Source organism: Coturnix japonica, chromosome 2 (assembly GCF_001577835.2).
Source record: "Coturnix japonica isolate 7356 chromosome 2, Coturnix japonica 2.1, whole genome shotgun sequence".
Lineage (NCBI taxonomy): Eukaryota > Metazoa > Chordata > Aves > Galliformes > Phasianidae > Coturnix > Coturnix japonica.
Genome location: NC_029517.1, coordinates 71634081 through 71652954, shown reverse-complemented (window position 1 = coordinate 71652954; position 18874 = coordinate 71634081). Strand labels below are relative to the sequence as shown.

The following is an 18874-nucleotide window of genomic DNA, read 5'->3' as shown; positions in this document are numbered from 1 at the left end:
TCTCACATGAGCAAAGATATTACCATAGTAATATTATTATTGGTAAGAAGAGGTAATTGATAACACCACCTGCCACTCTGCAGCAATCACGATGATAAATGTTTCCATCAGAGGGAAATCTGTGCTTGGTCTACCACAGCCTAAGCCAAACAGCATGTCAAATGTCAATTATAAAGATGTTTCTTTTCTATTACAATTTTTGTGTGTGTGTGTGTGTAAGGTAACTGGCCCCACCACGAGATGTACAGAACCAGCTCAGAGCATAACACTGCCTGAATGTTTTGCCTTAACCATTCAAGTTACTTTTTATTTAATATCACTCTTCTCTTGGATCTAAATAAACATCAATTCATGTACACAAAAAGCTTATGTTCACACTTAGCGAACTCCAATTACCACCCGCTTCTGTTCCTTCACCTAAAAGTTGACACATTCACTTAAGCAGCACTTTTAAATACTTTGCAGACCGTTTTTCATACACATAGCTATGGGGATATTATCAAGAGCAAGCATGTGTGCCGGAGACACCTATAGATGCCCACACATATAGGTGGTGTACATATTAGAAGGCTGTATTTCTGTCCTAAGGAAGGTCTGCACATGCTGCAGGAGGTACATGTGGGTGCAGCTTACATTCAAAATCAATGTTTTTAGCCCCTTTGCAAAAAGCTGTATTCTTCCCTAAATGACTGGTGGGATGTATGTTGAAAGGTATATATGTGTATATGCATACCACAGGGGTGCACACGCAATACAGCAGTGTTCAGGAACTTTAGCTCTATAAACAGTGCTGTCAAGTATAAAAACTTTCATCCCCTTGGCTACTGATATGCTCAGAAGATTATTATTGGTTTGTATTAATAGATTCAGGCCTCAAAAGACGAAATCAGCTATTGATAATTGCAAGAAGTATACAGCAGCTCCTGTATCGATCGGCTTGTCCCTTATTCCCCTGGTATAGGAGAGATAAGAAGACACACTCTTTAGTGCAATATAATTTCTTTTGACCTATCTGCTTGCTACAGACTTATGATGAATAGCCGGAGTGGTTAAAGTCCTTTATCACGAAAGTTACCCCTTGATATAATATTGATTCTTTATAACTAGCTCCAAACACAAAAATCAAACTGTCCACTTGACCATCATCATCATCAATATCATCACAAAGGCTGCGGAATAAAGATCAGCACAGGACTGAAAACGCTTTCTATAATCTGCCCACCTAATCTTTATTTGCTGATGATGAAAGGAGAAGGGGTGTGCGTGTGTGTGTGTCTGTGTGTGAGCGCTGTCCGGGCGGGGGGTGGGGGGGGGGGGAGGGGGGGAAGGAGGCGGGGAGGGCATCGAAGCAGGGAATGTCATCTGAGCAAACAAAAAACAAAAACACAGGAGGTTAAGAAAAAAGCCCGCTCAGCCTCCTTGCCAGGAAACCCAGTGATGATCACAGAAGTAAATGATTGCGCCCCGAAGCTCTGCTTTCCTGGAGGAGGGGAACCCCGCACTCGAAAGGCCCGGCTTTGGGTTTATGCTTCTTTCTCCCTCCTGAGCGGAGCGGTCCGCAGTGAAGACAGAGAGTTATGTAAGAAAGCAATCACGGCAGAGTGCTCTCAGGCAGCTTTACTCCTCGCTTAGCATCTGCACTAACGAGTCTTCCTCTCCCCTCGCCCGTCCACAAAGCGATCCATCATTTATTTCCAGATCACCTGGTGATCTGTAAGAAAGAAGAAAAAAAAAAGAGGGAGAGGTTAAGAAACGGGCCGCCGATACCCCTTCACGCGCAATACCTATCGGCTGGTGTAGAAAAGAAAGCATAATCCATATGTATATTGCCTTAAATGAAAGGTTTTTCCTTCGCCTTCCCTCCCTACAGTACCGGCGTGCTTTTGCTGAGGGCTGCATTTGCACAATCGCCAGTAATTACACGCGTGTGTCCGCCGGGAGAACGAAGGTTGGGAAGGTGGGAGGTAAAACGTGATTCCTCTTTGGAGCAATCAGGACTGAGAATGGTTTCATTCCGTGCAGACGGTACGTTGATCATATTTAATGGGCTCGTTAGACTCGCGCTACAGCCGAGGTACCGTCTCAACGCAACTTTGCGCTTCTCAGGCGAGAAGGGGAGGCTACGCAGACGGGGTGAGAACGGGGAGGAGAGGGCTGAAAGCGGCCGCGGCGGCTGAAGTTGCGCTCGCTCCATCCAGAGCCCCGGGGGAGGGCACAGGGCGCAGACGGGCGTGCCGCGGCTCCCCGTGCAGGAAGATGGGAGGGGGCAGCGCCGGCGGAGCCCAGGCGGGCCGGGCCGGGCCGGGCCTGAACAGCCTGGGCGCCGAGGCTCCCAAACACGGTGGCCCCGCGTCGCGCCGACGCCGTGGCCCTGCTCCGCAGCCGCCCACTTCGTACGAGGTCGCCGGTGCCGCGCTGCTCCTGCCGGGCCCCGCTTCGTCCCAGCGAGGCCACCCCGCAGCCCTCCCGCCGCCGAGCTGCCACCTGCTTCGGGACACAGGAACGGTCACGCTGGTGGCGGCGGTGGGACCCGGCGGGTTCCGGCACGGGGGTCGCGGTCGGGAGCTGGCCCGTCCCCGGGACCCCTTCTCTCTTGTTACGGGGGCAGAGCCCCATCCGGGGGGAGCAACCGAGGCAATTACTGTCAGTGCGCTCCCGCTCCTTGTCACAGGCGAGGCTTTGCTCATAATTATATATTTTAAAAGGTTTCCTCAACACTCTCTCCCCACTCCTCCACACTGAAACACTGCACTGGGCCATCAACAAACAAACAAACAAAAAACAACGTGTGTGTGTGTGTGTGTGTGTGGAGTGGATGCAGTAAATATCGAGATCCTATTAGGGCCTCTCTGGGTCACACAGACACACACAACTCCTGATGAGACCCCCACCCCAGCAGACATGTCCAAAGAATTGTTCACTGACCTTTGCGGGGGATACTGTTAGAGGGTGGGAAAAAGAAAAAAGAAGAGCAAACAGGACAGTCCTTTGTCTGGGTTATGACATGACTTGAAATGAATTATAAAACAGGCGCTGCAAGTGCACACAAGGGGAGCAGAAGGTATTAAGATTTCAATGCGATTGGGGATATCGAGGCAAGGTTTCCCAGCAGGTGTAGCGTGACGTGAAGCGGTGTCTTCTGAAAACCAAATGGTGACCAAAGGAAAAAATAAATGAATTAATGAAATTGAGTAGTTGCGCCAGGCTAAGCGGTGGGAAGGGTGCAAAAAGGTGCTTTCGCTCTTCAAGTGCTGGCACAGAGATAAAGTTGATCGAATGATGATGGTCGCTGGGTGGTTTTTTTTTTTTTTGTTCAGCATTGAATATCTTTACCATGACCTAATGATATGTTTGCTATTGAACTTCTGGAAATGCATTCATGCTTCCTTGGCAGGTCTAGGTGTAAGAGTTGATGACTAACAAAAGTAATATAGATTAGAATCAATTCCCCTTATCTGGTGACAAAAAATAACATCATGTCAGCAGTGTGTACATCCCGCCGTCAAATGACACAATATAATTTGATTAGTTGAATAAATAATCAGGTATGCCCAGACATATAGGTCACCTACTTGCAAATTAGATTACTCTGCTTGCGTACAGGCAGCACCTGATTAGGAGGCAGCTTCTCTTCATGTCACTCTATCTTCCTTCCAGAAAGAATGTCTGATATTTTCAGATGCAAGCGTTTTTCAAAGCCTTTCTGTCTTTTGCAAATCCTATGTGTGTTTTCATGCTTGCACATAGCATTTTTGCAGCCTTTGTCAGAGATGTCACCTTTACTACCAAAAGCTGGCCAAGTTTTCTGTTTCCTTTCTGACTATTTGCAAGTTTTAAATGATATCCCCTGTGCTGTGTTCTGAAATAAGGATAGCTGAAACACTATCTTTTTGAAAACTAAGGAGCATACATTTCCATAAGTGATTTTGACTAATCGGCTGTGACTGCATACCCATATAAATGACAGGAATGTGGGAAAGAATACAGTATTAGATAAGAGAGTGTGGAAACATGCAAATTCTGATGTCCAGGCTGAGAAATGATTCCCAAAATGAGTTTGTAGGCGTTCTGATGTTAACCATTTGGTCACATGTTGCAGAAATGGGAGAAAGCTCTAAACACGGTCAGGGGCTCTTGATGGTTTTGTTTCCTGTGAGATGTGAATCTTTTTGAAATACACTGTTGGCCAGAAGGATCAGATGGAAAAGCTTTAATGGTATTGTCACTTTTCCTATAACTTGTGGATTTTCACAAAAAAAGTGTATAAAACCCTGGGACACGTTTGTGATGAGATTGTTTGTGTTAGTTCCTATAGTGTGGCCTGGATTAGAGTGATTTGGAGATGCAGAGAGAAACAGGCAGAAGAGCAGAAAGCAGAGACTATAACCGATACTTGGTAAAGAGCCCTATTAAAAGGAAAAAAAAGAGCAGTTTGGGAAAATAGATACAAGACTTTGAGACATCCAAGTAGTAAGAGAATAGTGGTAAGGGCGAAAAGGTGAAGCAGAGATGGTGGGAAGTGAGATTACATGGATGCAGAGAGAAGAGGCCCCTGTGTGACTGTTGGGAGAAAATACATGTTGTGGGAATACGAGAGCTGTGTTTGTAGAAGTTACCAAATGAAAACTTACAGCCTTTGCTTTACGTAGTGAGGTAAGATAGGATTCTTGTAATCTTACTTAAGTTAGAAGAACCATAGTCTAGAGGGTTTTTGTACACCCAGTTAGGTTTTTGTACACTCAGTAGTCTTTTCTTTGAATGTAGAATGAAATACTGAATGGTTTCTAAGCATAAACAAACACAGAGGCTGATATCCTACAGGTCACAGCTTCATTGGGCATGCCATTACTAAAATGGAAAAATAAACCCTCAAGTAATTCTACCCTGACACTTTCCTTTGCTTTCTTAGCTGATCATGAGTCCTTTCCTGCATATAGTCTATGTATTTAAGATGTGTATTTTGTGTGTTTATGCATTTTAGCTTCAGCTGCTTATGACGTAGCCTCAGAAGATAACACCTCTTCTGGCATGTGCATTTGATTTCTTTGCTGGTGTCACCTGACAGCACTTTCACTGGAGGGAAATAAAAATTATTTTTATTTTTATTTCTATTTTTTTTATTTTTATTTTTATTTTTTTCCACTAGTGAAAGGGGAAAGATGGTGGTAGAGGTGATAGGGGCAGGGACTCATAACATTTGAGAAGTATCACAACTGGCTTGTGGACATTTTCCTAATGAGAGCAGCGATACTCCCCACTGGTGATTTTCACCGTTATAGCAAGGTCTCTGACATGACTGTGACCAAAATCAATTGATCAGTCAGTCACTCTGCCTGCCTCTGTCTGCTGGCAGAAGCAAAGCTGCAGAATCTATTCTCACTCCCCTTTGTGAGGATGAAGGAGTTTCATTCCTCCTCTTGGAATCTGTTTCCTGAATGCATCGTGGTTTGTTTTTGTGTATATATATGTATATTTAATAGTTGCACACAAAGCTGTGCAAGGATATCCGTACAGGTCTGGAAACTGTTGGCACACCTCTGTTCTCTCTGTCATGCACAGACGGCTTGATTTCAAATAGCATCCAGCCATACACACCTCTCTGCAAAAATGATTACCCTCAGGATCTAACTGGTTGGCTGCAATGTCTGTCCATGACAATAGCTGGTCTGTGTTTCAGTGTCAGGTGCAGAGGATTGTCCAAGGTTGAAAGACAGCTGCTTTTCCTCATAGTGGGAGATAGCTGGCTCAAGTATGTTTTGTGTTCTCCCAAAAAAAGATGAGTACATGTGTCAGATGAACACTTTCTTAATGCAGAATCTGACTATGAAAACTATGAATTCAATATGTTTTGTAGAGCTGTGACAAATTTGTAAATACTTCTGCACAGCATATTTTAGTTATGCCAGAGAGGAACAAAGATGTGTATGAACACGAGAGAGGTGAACCTGCAGATTGAAGACCAAGCACCGACTGCTTGTGGTTAGAGAAAATTTTCCATGGTGGGCAGGTGATTTTACAGTCAAACTTTGTAGTGTTTCTGACATTCCTTTAAAGCAGCTGATACTGGCTGTTACCACAGGCCTGCAGGAAATAAGCCAGACATCTGCCCTGTGCCAGTGTGCCAGTGTCTACGTCCTTTTGTTGTCCTATGTTCTATGTCCTCTTGTCCCTGGACAAGAGGGTATTACTTCTTCACATCTCTAGTACTTTCTCTTGTCTACTTTCCTGTCTGATTCCATACAAGCAGTAGTTTCACTTAATGCATCATCCAGGTATATCTCAGCCCAGGTTACCTTCCTCAAAATAACCTTCATTTTATGTAATTGCTAAGGAGACTAGAAAAGATTAGGGGGAATCAGTACCAAATGTTTTTTCTGTCACTGCTGTGCTGTCCTGCAAGTCTTTCTGTGTGGCAGCTTCTGCCTCCAACATGAGGCTAGTCACAAACTAAGATGTAAGGCTGGTCATGGAGCTTTCCTATTCCAGGGAGCACAGAACAGGGCTAACACTGTCCTGCTTGCTGGCACTATATCTTAATCCATGCTGCAAGATGGACGTTATCCGGATATGGACAGTACCATGCTGTGAGCCCAGGCATTAGGAAAGGGAGAGCTCAGCTGCTCTGTTCTCCTCTGTGTTGAACACTAGCATGATCCCCTTAGTTCATTACCAAAGAGCTGGTCTGTGCACAGGCCATATACGTGTTCTGTGTGCCTGTTTCATTAGCTGAGTTGTTTTGACTCCGCTGTTTTCAGACAAAGATTTAGTATTTGATGCATGATGTTAATATCAGTCATTAGGCACAACAGAGTGTGATTGGTGCTCTATAAATACCTGTGCCCAAGTTGTTTGCAATTGTTGCTGTCTAAATATCTACCAGGGATAGCTTTGTAATGTCCATAAAACAAATTAATCAGATTGTCCTTCAAGAATACCATGGAAGTAAGTAGTGAGAACACACTGTACCAGGTTCCTTGGCAGATGCAATGACACTGGTTTCATCAAGACGTGGCTTCGCCTCCAGGGTTCACAGACTCTGCAAGAGTCAGATGTCCCTTCAACTTTACCTGGCTTTCAGTTAATGCAGCATTAACGGGTGTACATAATGTGGTTTCCCCACTGGCTTCTATACTGAGGGGACCAGTCCAGGAAACATAGTCTGTTGTAAAGCTCAGTGTTAGATGGCTGAAATAACTGGTTGGAGGACTTCACTAGTGAAGTTTTGCTATCACTGTTTACCAGTCTGTCCCATATCCTCTAATGTCATAGAATCACATAGTGGTTTGGGTTATAAGGGATCCTGAAGACCATCTAGTTCCAAACACCCTGACATAGGCAGGGGCACCTCCCATTAAGCCAGGTTGCTCAAAGCTCCATCTAACCTGGCTAACTCAAAATGTATTCAAACTCACAACAAAAGCCTTTTGACACAGACAGACTATTCTGTGTAGGGGAGTGGACTGAAAATGAAGTTCAGAATGTCTTTGACACAAGGACTTTCCAGTTTTGCAACTTGCTGTAATGGCAGCCAGTCCTTGTAGCTCTTCATATAATTAGAGGGAGAGATACAGTTTTCAAATCACCACAGGAACCATGGGTCTTACCTCCAGGTAAAGGGAAGTTAGAACAGAAGGGAGCAAGGAAAATAAACAACAAAACAGCTTGATTGATACGTCTTTACTGTACACAGCAACTTACTAGGAGCTCCAAAATGTCCTGTCTGAGCAGTGAAGCTCTGAACTTTTTTCTGTCTAGATGGTATAGTCAGCTCTGGTTGTGTATTCATCTAACCAGTAAGCTGTTATTGGTTTGGCTACTGAGGTTGTTGTGAAACTTGCCTTGGATTCAGTATCTGCAAAAATTTAGTCCTTAAAGAGGCGCTGGAGTTTAAGAAGTCTGGGCATTCCATGTATATGAAGAACAGTGACATCTTAAGCACTACCAACAATAGAAAACAGGAGGCTGTGCAGAAAATAATGATTGTGATAAGGAGAATCATTCCAGTGATCTTCTGTCACAGAATACAGATAGCCACATGGATTCCTGCATACAGAATTCAGCACACCCCTAATTATTTGGGTGATTTCAGTGGGAATTGCATCCTGATATAACACAGAAATCAAACTTGGTTGTTACATTAGATTGGTGTAACTTACAGTCATTTTGAACATCTGTTAAATCATAATTAAGTATGATTATGTGCTTCACACTTCATAGTCATTTTCTTATCTAATTATATCCAAACCACTTCATATGCCAAATATTGAATTTGCCCAGGTATATTTCAGAGTCACTACTCCTCTAGCTTTCCAAATGCTATGATGTTGAGACAAGAAAGTACTTTTTAAATTAAGAGCAATTTACAATATGTTACACTTTCAACATTCAATTAAATAATAAAGATATGAGAATAAAACCCTTCTGCAACTCCAGGGAGCCACTGATGGAATAATCTGCAAATAAGATTAAAAGATTTTGGTACAACTAAGATTGCCTTTCATGACCTTAAATGTCATCCACGTCAGATTTAATACTAAGCACTGTATGTTTTCTTTTTCATTAGTCAGTCTCAGAGAGAGATCATAATGTTTTACCATGAACTGGAAGATGGGCATTAGTATGTGAACAGTGCTTTGTTTTCTAGAAATAAATACTGCTCCATTTATATTTCAATTTCAGCAGTAAAACCTCAGCTGTATAATATATGCAAGGCTCTAACCTGCAAACATGATTATGCTGCACTGTTGACATCACATTATTATGCAATCAATATTTTGTCATGACTTGCATGTTTTTCAGCTCCTCTGGAAATCTGTTTCTTTAAAAGTGTAACTGAATAAAGATATATTTCCTACTATTTGGAAGTATTTTTGGTTGGTAGTTAAACATTTACACAAGAAGAACAAATCAGATGAAAGAACTCTTTTCCCCCATGCATCACTGAGATGATTTAGCCTAAATGAAACTTCAACCTGAGAAACCTAATGCATGAAAAGTGGTAGGGGAGAGAGGAGGAGGAAGAAATACTTCTACATTCTGTGCTGTGGAATTAAAGCAACCACTTACCGTGAATTAATTTCATAGACATTCTAATTTTGATCAGTACATTGCTGAGCATATTATCTGAAACAGTCTAGCAAACTCTCCTAGAATGTTTGAGTTTGGGCTGAAGAGCTGATACCAGAGTTTCCAGGAGGACCACATGAGTAAGTTTTGTTTGAAGATAGCCATAAGCCACAATAAGTTCTTCAGATTCTTTTCAAGAAAGGATTTTTAAATCCATTAGAGTCAGTGCAACTGGTTGCTCTGGGTGGGATACTGGATTTATTCTTTTGCATTCTGAAAAAAAATTATTCAAACTTAGTCCAGCATTACAGACTTCCTGCATGTTTAAGCAAGAGTTTGGCTGGCCGCATCAAGTCACCCACCTGAAAAATCAGCAAGTTTCAGAACTTCTCTGCAAGGTATTAATTAAAGACTTCAATTCTTAATGGATGAATAGTAAGACAAATAACTTAGAAGGCTTGAGACATGTCTGTTGAGGAGCCAAGCAACATGGGATCCCAGGTGTGGCTAGAAATATCATCCTTGTTGTTGGGAGGCTCGGATTCTTGGATTTCTAAGGGCATCTTTCCCAACAGCTAACTTTCCATCAGAACTGTGTCAGTGGACATATCAAACCAAGATATTTTCCCAAAAAATGCTTGGTCAGTTGATGTTTTCTGATATGGTTTTGTGGTGTTAGGGCATTTTTTACTAGTGTGTATGACCTCAGTTCTTGTACTCCTTTTACCAGAAGCTGTAATACTGATTCCTTTACATTCAGTAGCAGATTCCATAGCTTTTATCCATTTCAAGCACCTAGTAAGCAGCTTGCCTATATTTGATGACAAACGTGTATACGACATTTCTAGCTGATGTGTTTTATGCATCCACTAGATGAATAGAAGTTCCAAAAGTGTCATAAATTTAAAGAAACAAGGCAGTTATGAAGTCTGAACTGTAGTTCAGGATTTATCACTCTGTCTTCTGTAGGCGTTCTCTGATGCAAAATTCCACATCTATGCACTATAGTTTTGCTAATACTAGTTTTTATGGATCAAAACAATACCAGAAGCACTCTGATGCTTCTAAATCTCATCATCTAGTATTCAAGCCCCAAAATGTTGGAGGCAGGCTGACCTACTGACCTGTTTGAAGTAGAATAGGTACTTCTAAACCAGTATTCAAGGGCAGGTCTGTGGCTTGCAAGAATCTATGAGTGGTACTTATAAGAATACATTATTTGACCACTTGCGGAACTGAACCTTATCACACCTCAATGAAATATTTTAGCATTATTCTTCCCTTTCACTTCAGATGAGAATGAAACACAAATGTTAAGATTAGGTTTTCTAGCTAGAGTTGGTGAGTGCAATCTGTGGGATGTGTACTCATGGGCTCTGGGAGTGCAGAACCCTTCCTTGTACTAAAGACAATGCTAGAAGTTACATCTTCCAAATTTTAGTCTCTCACCAAAAAACTTTCTTGTGTGGTTCTGCTTTGCTCTGCCCTAAAAGACAATCCAGAAATGAAAATCAGATAAGGATTTCCAGCTGTGTCACCACTACACTGTTAGAATTAGCAATTTGAGTAACTTTGTGCTCTCAATTTTCTTTCTTGTACAATTCCCAATATTCTTTATGACTTGCACGTTATTGTGTTTTGCAGCCTCCCTCAAATATCCCGTTTTCTACTCTCTTTTGTAACAGAAGTTGCATGGGAAGTTTGGTCTGAACAGAAGAAAATAATCTCTGCAGAGGATGCTTATCTTCAAAGTTTCAAAGATTTTTCTTCTTAAGAACCTTTGTATGGTTTGGAACCTTTGAGTTCTTTCTCTTTTACCTGAGCTTATGCAGATTAGACTTTTGCTGCTGCATTTCAGTGACGTACTGTTCAGTGTGAGGTATTTGAAACTTTAAAGAAGGTAGAAGTAATTCACTTGCAAGAGCAAGAGATCCAGACTCTTATGCATTTTAATACATAAGGTCAGCATACAGCTTCATAACGCTGGGGGGGGACAAAAACATTTGGTTCTTTATGGCACACAGGGACAATCACCCTGACTGACATACAAGTAAGTCTCATGTGGAGAATATGTGGTATTTTCCTTAGTAGGGGTAGTAACAACGTGCCTACCATGAGCAAAAGTGCAAAGGAGAAACAAATTATCTTCCAAAAGAAATAATTTGTTTTATTTCTGAAACAGAATAAAATCATATCACTTTGTGACATTTTCAAAATGATTTTATTTTAAACCCCAGTCTTTAATCTCAATTTAAAATGTAACGCAATCTGAAGGAGTGATTTCGAAATGAAAAATGGAGTCACTGTTCTGAAAAGGTTAATGTAGGGTATTTTAACCTTACTGAAGTAGTCGTAATTGTTTTTCAGATTTTGTTGAAGTTGACACTTTCATAGGAGAGCTTTGTTTTCAATCCAACAGCAGTTTTCCATTGAAAAAACATTCACTTGGAAAATTTCCACTCGTGCTAGCTGAAGCATGGGAGGTTTGTAGATAAGAAGAATATAATTAGCTACAATAGAAATTTTGTCAGAAGGCTGAGGCTAAGAGCTCTTACGTATTGGATAAATACTGCTGTATTCTTGAAAAGAGGGCAAGCAGCTAGGTCTATTATTTTGCTTTTCTTCTGAAAGATTGCTGCTACTGTACTACATCAGTGTCTTCACTGTCTAATCACACCAGCCCAACACTGACATGGTGGGGATGAGGAAGGACAAATGCTTACCAAGGGCCTATTCTAGGAGAGGATTTGCTCACATGCTGTGCATTGATCGTGTTATTATTGACAGAGAGCTGTGGGATGGGTCTCATGGCAGCAGCACCACTGCTGGTCTGTGTGTGTTTAGCTGCTCTTGGACATTTCCTTCCCCAAATGCCCACCCAGCCTTGGCAGATCTCACAAGATCACACTGAGGGTGGTGGGATTACAAAGCATTGATTTCTGCAGTAACAGGCTTTCTTTTTCTGTTGACAAATGAAAGGCAGAAAGAAAAACATATCTGCTTCAAATATCACACAAATAGCAAACCATTTACCCCTAGTTTGGGAAAGATCATTGTTCAGAAGTGAATTTTCATCCTTTTTTCAGTAGGTCACGGGATGTGTTGCTACATATCTCTGCAGCTTATTTGGTTAAAGCAGGAATTGCTGCCTTAAGGCAAAGAATCTTGTTGATTTTACAAGGGCATTCATCCCTGGAAAGTGAGAAGAATGTTTCAAGCCAAAGATTTTAGGAAGATAAGCTGATATGTCAAGGAAACATAACAAAATATTTCCTGATCAAACTTTCTCTCCAGAGAAGATGGAAATTGCAGGATTAAAGTTACATCTTAAAAAATGATAGAGAGGATGTGTTTTGGTGTGGCTGCAAGAGGCAGATGCTACAAATATGCAGGTTCTTAGCTTAGACATCTGCTGACCTGTTGTTACATCTTCAAAGGTGTGCTTTCATGTTGCTGAGGTGTGTATGTAAGCAACAGGTTGCTGCTCCTTGGCTGCAAAATAACAGGGATTGAATGCTTACTGCAAGTGTGTAGCAGTTCAAGGTAAGAAAAATAAATAAATCATTTTTGAAAGCTACTCATTTTAATTTTCTTGGACAAAACCATGCAAGTGGTAATTGCAGTCTGACCGTATGTTCTCCTTCATTCTCCCATTTGCCTGAAAAAACAATCACACAAAGAGTAGGACTGCAAAAGAAAACCCATGGAAAAGCCTTCTTTCTCTGTGTGGGGGGGGATGAAAAGAACCAATGGAAAAGTGCCTCAAAATCACTGACACTTTATTACTTGCTGACTTCTCATTGAAGCACCTCAGTCTCCTCTTTCATTTACACTCGTTTCCCCTTTTCATATCAAAGGGATGTTTAGGAGCAAATAACTTCTGTAAATTGGGCTGAGTGTCTGGTCCTCAAGGTATTCACAGTCTCAGCCCTGATCTAGAAATTTCAGAACAAATCGGAACAAGACAAGCCCTGAACTAGAAGTACTTTACTGTGTATATGATAGAGTTTTTCCCCTACAAATGGACTGACTACTTCAATTTGAAATCCTTTGCTCATCTGGAATGTCTTTGATCCAAGTATCTGACAGGAGAAATGTCTCTCTTATCCCAATCTCCAAAGACTTTCTTACTCGATCTTTTCCTGAAAAACATGTCCAGCAGCATATCCCAAGCCATCATTTTTCAGTCTAAAAAAAGTCACCCTTTTCATCAACTTGACATTAAATAGATATTGTTTTAAGTGAACGTGAAGTCCTCCTGTGACAGCAAAAGTGCAGATGTAATAATATATATTGCAATATATTTCCAAACCACCAGAGCCTTTCCCCCCTCTTTTGTTTCCTTTTTATGACCCCAATGCCATTTGGAATAAACTTTAATTGGGTCATTTTGTCATCCGCTGAGCAGCCTCCATTAACAAACCTTTACAGCAGTAAGTGCTAGTAGCAGGATCTCTGTCACAGGCAGTTGCCACTTAGTGAAGTTTCACAAACATATCTTCATTATTTATGCATGCTGTGCTTTATTACCAACACCAGGTGTGAGCCAGGAACACTTCACTACACACAAGCAGCTAAAGAGGTCAGATGTCAGTGTTAGAGTAATAACGATAAAAAACGGAACAGCAGAGGTGTGTTCTCATGTGACTGTCGGTGGTCCTGTGCCTCACAAGGACTCTGCAATCACACTCATCGTTTGTAGCATTGTCTAAGTGCCTGATCCATCATGCCACTTCAGAATGTCCCGATTTCTGAGGCAACATTTCGATCGTAAGGCTTTGCCATATTTCAGTGTGAATACGTGAGCGTGCAGAAAAATTGTCTGTATTTTCTAGTGAATGGGTGAGCACGTATAGTTTAGCAGTTTGATTTTACACTGTCCCTGGTGCAAAGGTAGCAGTGGAATTGCATCTGATTTACATTAGCATGAGAGTGACTAGAATAAGGCTCTCTGGACATCTACATGCAATGCTGACCACTATGTAATATTAAATATGTTTCTAGTCTTTAGAAAATACTGCATATGGAATGACTTTGTCAGTTTGAATCGACTCCACTGAAATCCAAGGAATTATGACAGATTTAACTAGCATAAGCAAATGAATCAGGACCATGAGTTCCACAGGTGTAATTCTGATTCTGTTAAATTCGATGGTGAGAGTATAAATATATCTCAACAAACAGGATAGTAATATCCCTCTCCTGCCCCTTCACAGCAAAATCCAATCTCAGCTTTTAAAACTTAGCCCAGCAAATACTTTAGAAAGTAGGAGTTCTGAATTAGCTCTTTTTTCTCTTTGCATTATCATATCGTAGTTGTAATATATGAGAGAATTAAAATGTAATTAGGGAATGGTTCTTAGGTCATAGCAAAATTGGAACACTAAACGCACAATAAATGTCTACTTTACTTTTAATTAAACAGCTTCCCCTTAAAGGTTTTTAATCACTAGTTTAGATAAGTGGGATTTGTAGTGATTGTTAAGGTACTGTGGAGAGTGGCTGAAAACATACACCTGCAAGCAGTTAGTAGGGGTTATTGTGGAAAACACTACTGAAACTGTAGGAAAGCTTTCTTTCTTGCTTAACTCATTTTTAGAATGATGGATAATATCATAGTACTTACTAAAATTAAAAAATCCTTTTACAGTATCCCACTAAAAGGATTTTCTTGATGTTTTTAGCAGTTCTCTATTGTGAATAAAGTCTGTACCCATGGGTTTACCAAAAGAAGGTGTTCAATGTAAAACATTCTAGCTACACCAAGTGACAATGAAGCAAATATTAAAGCAATACAAGATGAAAGAAAACATGAACTTGACAATTAAACTGTTGTAGTTTTCCTATTTTTTTTTTTTTTTCTTTCGTTCTTAAAAAGGTCTGGTTGTATCACATCTCATCATTTTTAGTTTCTGGGTTGCTGAAGAAGCAGCTTAATTACAGTTATACAATCACAGGTTTATCTGATGTTTTCTTCACTCCCCACAATCCTCTCCACCCTCCCCCTCCACACACACACACTCTTTTTTTTCCCCACATATTTTATTTGGAGAGCAATGAGATTAAGAATCTTATGGGCTACTAATTTCAGGACAGCTTCAAGCACCTTGGCTCAGCCCTGTCTCCTTTCCAGTGTACCTCTTGTCATCCAGGCAGTATTTTGTAGAGTGTTTTTTCTATGGACATATGTCCTGCCATTTAAAGCAATATGAAGTAATGTGGAAAGACCCTCTGACAGGAAATTAGGAATGACACGTTTAAGATAGAGGGGTGCAGCCACTGAAACAGGGTCTGATGAAGATTTAGAGTGATGGCTGAGCCACGTGAATTGTTTATCCATTTTGCCATGCTATTGCTGCAAGCCAAGAGAGGTGTAATAATTTATTTGGAAAAACACAGTTTAGTACAGTGAGAAGAAGTAATCTACCACTGCTCTGACAGTCCAGACAGATAGATATGAAAAAGAGAAACAGATCTATTTCTTGATATGTAGGCAACAATTATGAATGAATAGACAGCTACTTTAATATATGAATTGGCATCTCTTAGCTGCCTCAGCAGATGGCCTACTTTGTGTGCTTTTACTCCAGTTTCCTCATTCAAAGGTTTGATATTTCTGAAAATAATGCACTGTAAAACTTTTACACATCGGTATATGCATGCCAGCCCTCTTGATAATAACAAGCCTATTCTTCCAATGGGGAGACTTGCTTTCTCTGTAAAACACGTTAGTATGTCTGTGCTATTTAACCACCACAACAACATGATATGATATTATTTCAACTACCAGCTATTCCTGAATTTGTCCTTCCTTTTCTGTCTCCTTTCTCCTCTCCAATTCCTGCATTTCCCAGCAAGTTTTTCACCAGCTTTCAAGAGCCTATCTGTGTACCCTGGCTGCTGGTTCCATCCCACATCTGTCCAGGGTGGACTGCCACTGGAGCAGCCTACACACAGAGTACCGCTGCTGCTACCCAGCACTCTGTTGGCTGGATCTTTGTTATGGCCATTAAAAATTAGTAGTGGGCTGAAATGTCAATTAGACAACGTCGACATTTGGCAAACAGAGCTGTCTGCCAGTTTGCAGGTAGTCTGGGCAGTGTGACAATGAATCTGTCAAGTGGCAAAGAGCCATGGGATTCAAAATCCAGCTGTCACTCAAGCTATAGTATCTAGGATTTGGGTGTCAAGGTAGATGGGAGATAGAGGTGATTTCCCTATGGAAGTGGGTTAAATACCTTTCCTTGATCTCTGTGGCATCCAGTTGACAACCAACAGTATGAGACCTGAAGTTACTACATAAAAGTTCCAGTGTATCTCCATGTGAAACTTCCTGTAAGTGCTCCAATAGGACACTTACATGAACATTTGTAAAACAGTAATATCCGTTTGTAATTAGTACTATTTTCTGAACATTTCAAACATATGGTTTTGAAAAACGGTATTATATCCAAAGTTACAAGGCTTTGTAATTTGCTTACTAGAGCTGTAAAAGCTGTTGCATCAAGACGGAAAAGGATAGAATGGAAGAACTCTCAGGAAAGGACAGATGTGCCAGTTCTCATCAGTCATTCTGATTACTGAAAGACTAACTACTGACGTACTAAAGCTGTCAAATACACGACATCACTTACTTCATTAAACAGTGCAAATCTGAGTGATGTCAAAGCTATATTACTTCAAAACAAAACATCAACTGCTTTACTTTTTCTTTTCTATTTTTCCCTTTCTCTTTTTACCAAAGAATCCATACAAATACAAATACATACAAATTCATACAAAAAGAACCTGGTAGCTTCCTCAAAGGAGTGCCAGGTACAGAGGGAGGAAAGTAATACTTAGCAAGTGCTTGAGTTGTTGCTGCAAGTCTTGAATAATTCTATTCCTCTTTCTCAGAAAAGGAAAAGGCTAAAACCATACTGACGAGTCTTAATCGTATTAGAGCTCCGTGTCTCAGCTGACCTTTCAAGACTACAGGCTGTGCCATGAGTGACGCTATTTCAGGGATTATGGCATCAGAGTACCCAAGTGTGAAGCAACGTCCAGAACATGAGAAAGAAAATATTGGCCAGGAAAAACCCAGAATATTCAAATGTGATTGAGCATTTATTAGTCATATTATACAGTCAACCAAAGCCTGCTTGCAGATTACTCCATATTCTGGTGCTCTTGAATGCTGAGAGATGCAGTGATGTCTTCTTCAAGCAAAGAAATTCTTTGCAGCTGACTTTACATAAACTCAGTCTATATCCATGCAGAGTTCCACACTAAGTTTTTCCCTCTCTTGGGCTTGTGATAAATCTTTATACTCAGTTTATACAGGTGCCAGTGAGTAAGAAAGCATGCATTGAGTATGTTGATGTAAAACATAGTTCTTGAATCAAGCTCATGCAGCAGTTCTCAGTCTTTAAAACCACATAGATAAGATTTCTGCAGGAATTTCAGACAAGTGAGTGTTCAGGTATTATTCTCTAGATTTGAAACCTTGGAAGTACAGGCTAGTACTTGTTAAATAAGAGCTACAGATGTTAAAAACATAGTTATTAAACTCAGGTGATGATTTAATAATTAAATTACACTTCAAAAATTAGGTTTTTTTCAGTGGCTTTTGAAATGCAGATGATAGGATAACACAGAGTAGTCCCTGGACTTGTGAAAAAGTGCCTTTATGGCACTCAAGCCTGAGGAGCTATATGAAGCAATGTGAAATGGAGATTTGAAAATTCAGACTTAGAAAAACAGAACAACTACTTATCTTTCCCATGGCCTTCTAGACAGTTGTCTGGAAGTCTTTGCCCCTTAAATATGTAGTGGCCAATGAAAGCATTTCCTTATGGTGAAGAAAAGCAGTGCTGTAGTGGAGAACAGTAGTAGAAGAAAGAAGAATCAGAATGGAGATGTCTTCAAAATAATTTAGGGAGACAAGTCTAGAGGGAGGTGGGGAAGGGGAAGGGTAAGTTCTGTTGAAGCAGGCTCACAGGCTCTCCTTAGTGTGGGAAAGGGAAGGTCAGCATGCCAAGCTTATGTCTGCCCATGGGGAAAGAGGAGGACTCCAATGCAGTGGGACAATGAGTGGAGAACTGCACCAAGGCATGTGCTAGACAGGGCCTTTTGGCTTGAAACTGCTTGTTTGGAAGCGCACTCACTCACTTCTCAGAAGACTTTTAGGTGTGTCAGTGGCATGTAGTCCCCTTTCAATGGTTTCTTACTTGAGGTGAGACAGAAAAATGGCAGCAAATTTCCTCTTCTCACCAGGGAAGCAGGATCCATCTCATAGTCCTTTTCTCCCTCATATTCCAGTCAGCTCAGGATCAGAAGTGCCTCTCTCTGCCCTTTCTAACAGCTAGAATGGGTCATTACAGGTCTGTATTCACAATCACACAATACTGTAGTCCCTTGCTATACTTGATGGTGTTGTGTACGTGTCATATACATGTGGCAAATTCCTAAAAAGGAATTTTATCTAAAAGAGAAGCATTGCAGTGACTAATTTCCTCATTTGTTCCTTATGTGTGATGCACATTGTTTCCCACACTAGACTTTCCTTGTTGCCACTTATTGTTTTTCTTGCTATTGTAAAGAACCACTTGTACTTACATTACACAAAAATTCATATGAGTAATCAGTCTTGAACCCATCTTGCATATAGGACTTGCCCTCTCCCCAGTTTTCACTTAAACTTGTCTGCTACACATAGGATCTTTGAATGACAATCTTAGGTATCTCAGGGTCCTGTTAAACAATATAGAAATCCTCTGTGTTGTATACATGTAAACATGTAAACAATATATTCTTTTTCTTTACCCAA

General features: G+C 40.8%; 1 protein-coding gene across 1 annotated transcript; it reads right to left on the bottom strand.

Moving 5' to 3' along the window:
* Window positions 1-1325: 1325 nt before the first annotated feature.
* On the bottom strand, window positions 1326-9908 carry LOC116652928. Its single transcript, XM_032442588.1, has 3 exons — window positions 9794-9908; window positions 1874-2484; window positions 1326-1711 (listed from the first exon to the last, which is right to left on the bottom strand). The coding sequence occupies exons 1-3, from the start codon at window positions 9906-9908 to the stop codon at window positions 1700-1702; spliced, it is 738 nt and encodes a 245-aa protein (XP_032298479.1). The 3' UTR covers window positions 1326-1699.
* Window positions 9909-18874: the final 8966 nt, after the last annotated feature.